Source organism: Fistularia commersonii, chromosome 22 (assembly GCF_037954325.1).
Source record: "Fistularia commersonii isolate RoL2024-O1a breed Wild chromosome 22, RoL_Fcom_v1.0, whole genome shotgun sequence".
Lineage (NCBI taxonomy): Eukaryota > Metazoa > Chordata > Actinopteri > Syngnathiformes > Fistulariidae > Fistularia > Fistularia commersonii.
In genome coordinates, this window is record NC_141305.1 from 2,167,791 (window position 1) to 2,176,509 (window position 8,719).

Below are 8,719 nucleotides of genomic sequence, written 5' to 3' on the forward strand. Positions count from 1 at the left end.
CGAAACTGACCCTAACACTACAAAGGACATAATTTCAACTGGAGCATTTTATAATGCAGTGAAAAAAAATGTTTTTGTTGAATTTTGTTAAAATCAAGGTTCCTTACAAAGTCAAGAAGCCTTGATGCAATAAAAAAAAAAATTTAAGTGATTATAAAACGGGTCGGTGGCGACCCGAACACAAGAGGAAGGTTAAAGGAATTCTGATTGGCTTAAAATGAGCACAATTTACGTTATTTGTTTTGGAATAAGGTCCAACTCTTGCAACTACCGACAAATTTATCAATAACACCGAAAATCTGCAGGATCAGAATGACGAAACATCTTCATCGTGTGTCTGAACACGCGAGGCCATTCACATGCATGTGTGTGTGTGTGTGTGTGTGTGTGTGTGTGGTCTGTCCAGCTAAGATACATTGAGTAATCAAGCCGTGACACTGAGGTGATGTTATGGTTTAAGTGCACGCATGAGCGTGACAACATTGCATTTTCTTCTACGCTGGTACGCGGCGCGGTGATGAAACAGGCCGAGGCGTCTAAAGTTCAATCAAACAAAGCTTAAATCCTGAAGTGGGGATTCCTCTTGGCGTGACGCAACCCTCCAAAATCAATAACAATTGCTACGTGAGGTGTTCAGTGACGCCCTGCTGTCACGGCGAGCGATGCCTTCGCTATCCGCCGGCTCTAGATTCATTTCCTGTGATTAAGATCATATTATAAAAGTTGTGTGTCAATATATACAAAAATATTAATTCATGTTAATATGTGCAAATACTGCTGCGCCAATGTGCTATTCCATGAAAATGGGCAAAATTCAGATGATTTGATTCACTGGATTATATGTGGAGGTTTTAAGCATGTCTCTTTATTTGAACTCTGTGTGTGTGTGTGTGTGTGTGTGTGTGTGTGCGCATATGCAATCGAGAGTCATGTGTATGTGCGGAGTGTGAGAGTGTACGCGCCTTAATTTCTTTAAGGCGTGTGCTTTACTAAAACAACAGGGTTAACCTGTTCGATTCGATACGATTCAATTCGTTTGGATTTGAACGGTTCGATTCGACGATTCTATTTGATTCAATTCGATTTGATTCGATTCGATTTGATTCCAAATGATTCGATTTGACTCTATTGCAGCGGTGGGCAAAGTACGGCCCGCGGGCCACATCCGGCCCGTTGGTCTTTTTAATCCGGCCCGCTAAAGATCGGTACAAAATTCATACTTGATGTGAATGATTAAATGTTTTTATTAATGAATGTTGGAGCAGGAGATAAACGGGGGATTATTTCAGTGTTGTAGCTACTTCAGAACACTTGAGAATCTTCCTGAGCTGAATGACACAGATGGGCTTTGTGATTTAGCCTTTACGTATCTGACACACATGAACAAGGTGCGCTTGAAGCTACAAGGGAAAAAAAACGGTTTGTGCATGAAATGCAAGCCAACGTCAGAGCCTTCAAAACCAAGCTGGTTTTATTTTCAAAGCAAATGTCAGATGAGTCTGATATGTACTATTAACAAATGCGTTTTTTTATTTTTATTTTTTTTTATGTGTATCGTATCCTTTGCCGACCCGGCCCATCTGTTACATTTTAAAAGTCAATGTGGCCCCTGAGCCAAAAAGGTTGCCCACACCTGCTGTATTCCATTTGATTTGATTCGATTCAAATTGATTCGATTCGACTCTATTCCATTTGATTCCATTCACTTAGAATTGATTCATTCAACTCTCGTTGATTGGATTAGAAATGATTAGATTCGACTGTGTTTCATTTAATTTGATTAGATGATTCGATTGGACTCTAGTCCATGATTTGATTCGATTCAATATATTCAAAGTGATTCATTTTAAATCTATTGTTTGAATCAGTAGATGATTCGTTTCGACTCTGTTTGAATCGATTCAGTTAGCAATGTTTTGATCCGGCTCCATTTGATTCAATTCGATTTAACTCCACTCCACTCCATTCGATTCGAATCCGATCCGATTCAATTCGATTCCGGACGATTCTGAGAACAAAACTTTTGCGCTGACATTTTTAAAAACATATTTACGGAAAGCGAGCTTACCTCCGATGCACATTTAGCCTCACACCACGAGGTCACCAGCAGGTTTCTGCAGCTTCTCCTGCTCAGCCCAGGTGCCCAGATAGGAGGCCAGGAAGTTTTTATGAGTCTTGTAACTGCGAAGGATACGTGAAAGCTGAGTGATCGGGTTCCCTCCTCTTCCGAAGCACTTTGACCCCGTCCGAATGTGAACGAACTCAACATGTGTGTGTTTTCTGGTATCCAAACCAGGACTTGCGTCACACTTATAAGCGGGGATAAAACTACACCGCGCTTATTCTTGACTTATCAACTTTGTGCCACATATTTGTCCTGGCGTGACCTGGTATCTCAGAGACTCCAGTGACACTTCTTCTCCCTTGATAAAAAAAAAGTGAGAATGAGTTCTGGAGTCCAACTCGTAGCGGAAGTGAGCAACACCTGCATGGAGTGGGTGCGTCCCGGCACGTTGTTTGCTTTTTGGATGTGTCAAGGGGAGGGCTGTTGGTTTTTTTTTTGTTTTTTTTTTCCTGTTTTGGGCGCAGTATGCCTGGCACGAGAATCCGTTAGCGGCTAATCTGATTCACGCTATCTCAGCAGCTATAGCAATCGCTTTTTAGCGGTGGTTCCAGAAGAAAGTAAAGGAGAGGTTGGGTATGTGCACGGAGTGATGATGTCTTTGAGCGGCGTAAAAACCAGGATTAAACAAAAAAATAGACAAATTATTTCTAATTTTGTGTACTTTTGCAATGTGAGTCTTAGAGAAACGCTATTTTAGCGCTCTGTATGTGTGAAGGGAGGGGATGGAAGGGGTTGACGTGACGGAAGCAACCCAAAGGAGAAGAAGAAGAAAGAAGAAAAGCTGCCGCAGTCAGACATTGAGTCAACAAAGATATCGCAACCCGTTTTTAATCTTATAAGTCGGACGCTGTCATTAAATGTTACTCACCCTCCTGCCGGGAAGCGACTTGTGTCATCATCTTTAACTACTTTATCTTCTAACCAAACATTCTGAGATCTGCTGACATCAGCATCGTATTCCGTCCCGCACAATTACGACACGTTACACCGGCGACTGTTTCCATGGTGATTTTAATCTCTGACCTAACTCTATTCTCTGGATCCTCCTCTCTCACGCCAACTAACTTCATGTCCTCTTACTATGTTCATAAATCTTCTCTTCGGCCTGTCTCTCGACCTCCTGCCTGGAAGCTCCACCTTCAGGAACCTTCTACTCAGATCTTCACCATGGTTTGGACCTGAACAGAGGACTGCTCAGGTCCAAACCACTGCAGTCATCACTCTGTCCTGGTCATACATGTCCTGCACTCCGGTGACAAATTTTTCCCTTCAGGGGTCACCACAGCAAATCAACCTTCTCCATCTAACCCTATTCTCTGGCTCCTCCTCTCTCTCACCAACTACCTTCATATCCTCTCTCACTATGTCCATCAATCTTCTCTTTGATCTTCCTTCAAGACCTCCAGTTCCAGCATCCGACTACCAATATATTCCCTCTCCCTCCTCTGTACATGACCCAACCATCACAGTCTGGCTTCTCTTATCCCTGATCCTCTCCATCATGGTCACTCCCAAAGAGAACCTCAGCATCTTCATCTCTGTGACCTCCAGCTCTGTCTCCTGTTTTTTGGTCATTGTCAGTGTTTGTAGAGCATCTCCCCACTGTCTCGTCCACCTTTCCTTTCCTTCTGTCTGATAGTCTTCTATCTTTTCGGGCCGCTGACACTTTTCTCCACTCATTTCAACCTGCTTGAACCTGTTTCTTTCCCTCTTTTCCACACTCTCCTACGCTCTGGACTGTTGACCCCAAGTACCTGAAATCCTCCAGCTTCTTGATCTCCACTCCCTGTAGCCTCACCGTTCCACCCGGCTTCCTCTCATTCACACACATATATTCTGTCTTGCTATGACTAACTTTCATTCCTCTCCTTTCCAGAGCATACCTCCACCTCTCTAGATGTTCCCTCACCTATTCCCTACTCTCAATACGGATCACAATGTCATCTGCGAACATCATGGCCCATGGAGATTCCTGTCTAAGCTCATCTGTCAGCGTGTCCATCACCACTGCAAACAAGATGAGGCTCAGAGCTGATCCCTGATGAAGTCACACCTCCACCTTGAACTTCTCTGTCACACCTGCAGCACACCTCATCACTGTGTCATAGCGAGCATACAAGTCCTGCGCCGGTCTAACATACTTAACAGTTATTCAGATAACTATAGCATAAACATAGCATAACAAGTTTACCAAACTCTCCATCTCTCTCCAAATCGCCTGTCCATCACCACTGCAAACAAGGAGAGGCTCAGAGCTGATCCCTAATGAAGCACCAACTCCACCTTGAACTTCTCTGTTACCCCTACAGCACACCTCCCCACTGTCTCGAGCATACATGTCTTGCCCCGGTCTAACATACTCACTAATGGTTATTCAGATAACTATATCTCCGATCTTTTCTCCAAAACTTCTTCATGTACTGCCCCTGATGGACTCATTCCTGATCCTCTCCATCCTGGTCACTCCCAAAGACAACCTCGACATCTTCATCTCTGCGACCTCCAGCTCTGTCTCCTGTACTTCTCAGCATTCAGGTGACAGCAAACATATGTTCAGTGACACGTATGTCCGCCCGTTTAGCTCACATTCACGCACAGGTATTCAGCTGATAGAAGTTGCGCAGATACTCACTGGGCGCAGGCCATGAGCAAGATGGCGGTGCAGCTGATGACCGACAGCACCACGGCGATGACCACCAGCACCGTCTGCACCAGCTCCGCATCGGCGCCGTGCTCCCTCTCCTTCTTGGTCCCCAGGGTTTGGATCCCGCAGCGCTCTCCGTAGTAACCCTTCATGCAGCTGCGGAGCGAACGGGCAGAGGCGTCAACGTGACGATAACTCGGCGGCCAACTCGCCATCCCGCCGGGCTCCGTACTCACATGCACACCGGCTCCAGCAGGCCCTCTATCTGCTTGCAGTAGCCGTGAATGCAGTAGGTGAGGTGGGTGGAGGCGCAGGGGTCCTGCGTGGTGCCGAGGGCGGAGGCGTTGACGGCGGTGGAGAAAGCGTGCTCGGGGTTGAACGCCGTCGTACTCTTGCCTTTGTGCTTGCTCTTCTTTTTGCCTTTGCCTCTCCGTCTCTTCTTGTCATCTTTGCTTTGATGGAGGGCTGTGGAGTACAGGAGATCAGTCCGGATTGCATTCATGAAGAAACCAGAAATTAGAAAAACTGTGTTTTTTTTATTTACTATATTACTATTTGTTGTTATACACTGCTAATAAAAAAATACTGGAAATACAAAAATAACACCATCCTAGAGGTGAATGAATGAAATATTCTTATTAAATACTTTGTTCTTTACATAACTGAATGTGCCGACAACAAAATCAAACAAAAATAATCCATGGAAATCAAATGTATGAACCCATGAAGGTCCAAATGAGAGTGGAAAAACACACTGACGTCGATGTAAATGTTCTTTAAACAGATCCAAATGAATCAGTGTTGCTTCCTAGGTGGACAGATTTCACACAAGTGTGGTTGACTTGGACTTGCATTATACATTTATTTTTTTGAGCAGTATATATTATTCATTTACATATTCTATTTGTTCCAGGGGGGCAACTAGGGGGAAGATGGGGTAGCAACATTGAAAAATTATATAAATATATACACATGCATTTTTATTTAATTATTCTTTTTTGTAAGATATAATTTTGGCAAAAAAGGTAACACTTGAAGTTACATTGTGTTGTTTGAATGTTGCCTTTTTTCGCAAAAATGTATATATATATATATATAATATATATATATATATGTATATATATATAAACAATATATATAATAATAAATAATAATAATATAATATAATATATAAAATTATATATATTATATATATACATATATATATATATATTAAAACATAGATTTTAATACAGCTTTTGCAAAAAAATGTAGGTACCACTTGGAGTTACATTGTGTTGTTTGGATGTTGCCTTTTTTCGCAAAAATGTATATATATATATATATAATATATATATATATATATGTATATATATATAAACAATATATATAATAATAAATAATAATAATATAATATAATATATAAAATTATATATATTATATATATACATATATATATATATATTAAAACATAGATTTTAATACAGCTTTTGCAAAAAAATGTAGGTACCACTTGGAGTTACATTGTGTTGTTTGGATGTTGCCTTTTTTCGCAAAAAAATATATTAATATTTATATATATATATATATATATACTCACTGGGCGCAGAGATATATATATATATATAAACAATATATATAATAATATATAATAAATAATACGTTGTGTTGTTTGAATGTTGCTATTTTTTGCAAAAATGATATAAATATATGTTTGAATATTGCTATTTTCTGCAACAATTATATTAATATATATATTAATATAATTTGTGATATATATAAAAAAATATATATAATATATATAAAATAATTAATATTATTCATTTATATAAAATAATTTTTTATATATATACATATATATATATATATAAATTTCTCGACAAAATTGTGCAAATTGTAGGTAAGCTCGCTCTGCATTTATACAATAAATAAATGATGAGCAGCCTTCCACTCAGCGGGGGGATTTAGTCTGGCGTGGTGATGATGGGTTTGCAAGGTTGCTGGAAATTGAGGAGTTGAAGAGTTGGACGTCTCTGGGGACAAAGGTTGCCCTCCTTTCTCCTCCGGGTTTTTCGAAGGCCCGGTTAAAGATGAGGAACTGATGCGCGAGGATATTTTTTTTTGTCTGTTTTTAATATTCGCAGAGCTGGGACGGGAGGGATTCCTTACAGAACAAGTTGACGTTCTCTTCCAGCCCTTCTTCTAGTTCCGGCTCCTCTTCATCGACGGTCGAACCGTAGAGGCCCTCCCCCGAGGACGAACCCCCGCTCGCTCTGCTCAGCTCACCCAAGGACGAGGCCTCAGCGCCCCGGGACCCCAGGACTCTGAAGACGACTGAGAGCGAGAGCCGGAGGCGGTCAAAGATCACGCTTTCGATTCGGAAAAGCATCAAGCGGGCGGCGGAATACAGATGCCGCGGGCGCTAACATTCCCAAACCGCAGCCCATTCACCTGTCACTCATCCATTCATCTCGCCGTTTGAAGCCGGGCCTGAAACCGGAGCGACCGGTTCGCGTAATCACCCGCGGCCGGGCCACGATCCAACGCCATCGGAGGAGAACACACACACACACACACACATCCCTGCTGTTTCACCCTTTCACCCCATCTGTCTCACAGATCCACAAAAGTTCAAGCTTAAAAAAAGTCAAGACTTACCGAAGCACAGGAGACAGGTGAGGATGAGGAGGTTCATATCACAGGAGGCGATTTTGTGTGTGTGTGTGTGTGTGTGTGTGTGTGGGAGGGGGGTTCTGCTCTAATCTGAGTATTTGTGTGTGTGTGTAAGTAGAGATTGAGCTTTGCTCCCTATGCTCTCTGGCAGAACTCGATGCCGCTTTTATAGACCTCTTGGCGGAGAAGGAAGGGTGTGTGTGGGAGAGAGATAGCGATAGAGAGAGTGACAAACAAGCTAGGAGTGTGTGTGTGTGTGTGTGTGTGTGTGTGTGTGTGTGTGTGTGTGTGTGTGTGTGTGTTTTCCATTATTAATCCGCCTCGGGCGACACATTTTGCATCTAATGTTCTCATAGATGCCGAGGCCCCTGCAGGAAAAACAAGATGCAGGTCATTTATTCAGACCTGGTTATCGTTAGCGTTCTTAGAAACGCTCCTTTCTCCGCCCTTTAAGTGTTATTGCTTCCGCCTGTCGCACTTTTAGGGCCACGAGGAAAAAAAATCGACTGATCGTTCCCAAGAAAGATTGAAAAAAAAAAAAAAAAAAGTAATTTAAAAATGTGGAAGTGGGCAAACGTTTATATCATTAAAAATGTAGGAAAAAAAATGAGAAGGAAAATAAAAAAAAAAAAAATTAAATTGAATTAAATTAAATTACATTAAATTAAATTAAATCAAATTAAATTAAATTAAATTAAATTACATTAAATCAAAATAGAATAAAATAAAATAAAATAAATTAAATTAAATTAAATTCATCATTACTCAGGGCAATCTGTAAAATATCATAGCATTATGTGATTCAATTAATACACTCTACTCTTATTATTGTGTATGATACTGGAGATATGCGTATTATGGCTGGGACTGAGATTAAGAAAGTGTCGTAAAGCGACATCCGTCATCCGTCTCATCCGCCCAGGTGGATTTTTACCCGCATCAACGCGTCCCGTTTCCGTCACGTTTCTGGTTTGTTTTGCCGGACCCGAGTCTTTTTCTATTTGTGTTTCGATCGGAGGCGTCCCTGATGTTTCTATTTCTGGAGTCGACAGCCTGGGTGGAGATGCTGCGGGAGGGTGTGTGTGTGCGTGCGTGTGTGTGTGTGCGTGCAGGTCGTGTTTTGTCTGCAGGCGGAGGCCGTATCGCTTTGCGTTCCGCTGGAATCCCAACAGAAGAATCGCAAGGAATGCTTGGAGCATCTTCCTCTGGCACGTGGACAACCTCTTGTTTTTGTTTATGACGGCCGTGGAAAGAAAAATGTCTGGATTATGTGTGACGGCGTCGGGAAACACAGCCTT

The 8,719-nt window shown here is 41.7% G+C and overlaps 1 protein-coding gene across 1 annotated transcript; it reads right to left on the minus strand.

Moving 5' to 3' along the window:
• Window positions 1-2,067: 2,067 nt before the first annotated feature.
• LOC147221262 (uncharacterized) lies at window positions 2,068-7,549 on the minus strand. Its single transcript, XM_086169899.1, has 5 exons — window positions 7,407-7,549; window positions 6,918-7,082; window positions 5,006-5,234; window positions 4,758-4,925; window positions 2,068-2,181 (listed from the first exon to the last, which is right to left on the minus strand). Exons 1-5 carry the CDS (start codon window positions 7,441-7,443, stop codon window positions 2,088-2,090), a joined length of 693 nt encoding a protein of 230 aa, XP_086026025.1. The 5' UTR covers window positions 7,444-7,549; the 3' UTR covers window positions 2,068-2,087.
• Window positions 7,550-8,719: the final 1,170 nt, after the last annotated feature.

What these genes read in the sequence shown, in the direction of transcription:
- LOC147221262 (XM_086169899.1), bottom strand. Translation starts at nt 7,443, where the DNA reads ATGAACCTCCTCATCCTCACCTGTCTCCTGTGCTTCG. An exon ending in CTGCTGGAGCCGGTGTGCAT is followed by an intron (nt 4,926 to 5,005) that starts GTGAGTACGGAG and finishes TTCGCTCCGCAG; the next exon opens with CTGCATGAAGGGTTACTACG. An exon ending in TTGCTCATGGCCTGCGCCCA is followed by an intron (nt 2,182 to 4,757) that starts GTGAGTATCTGC and finishes TATCCTTCGCAG; the next exon opens with TTACAAGACTCATAAAAACT.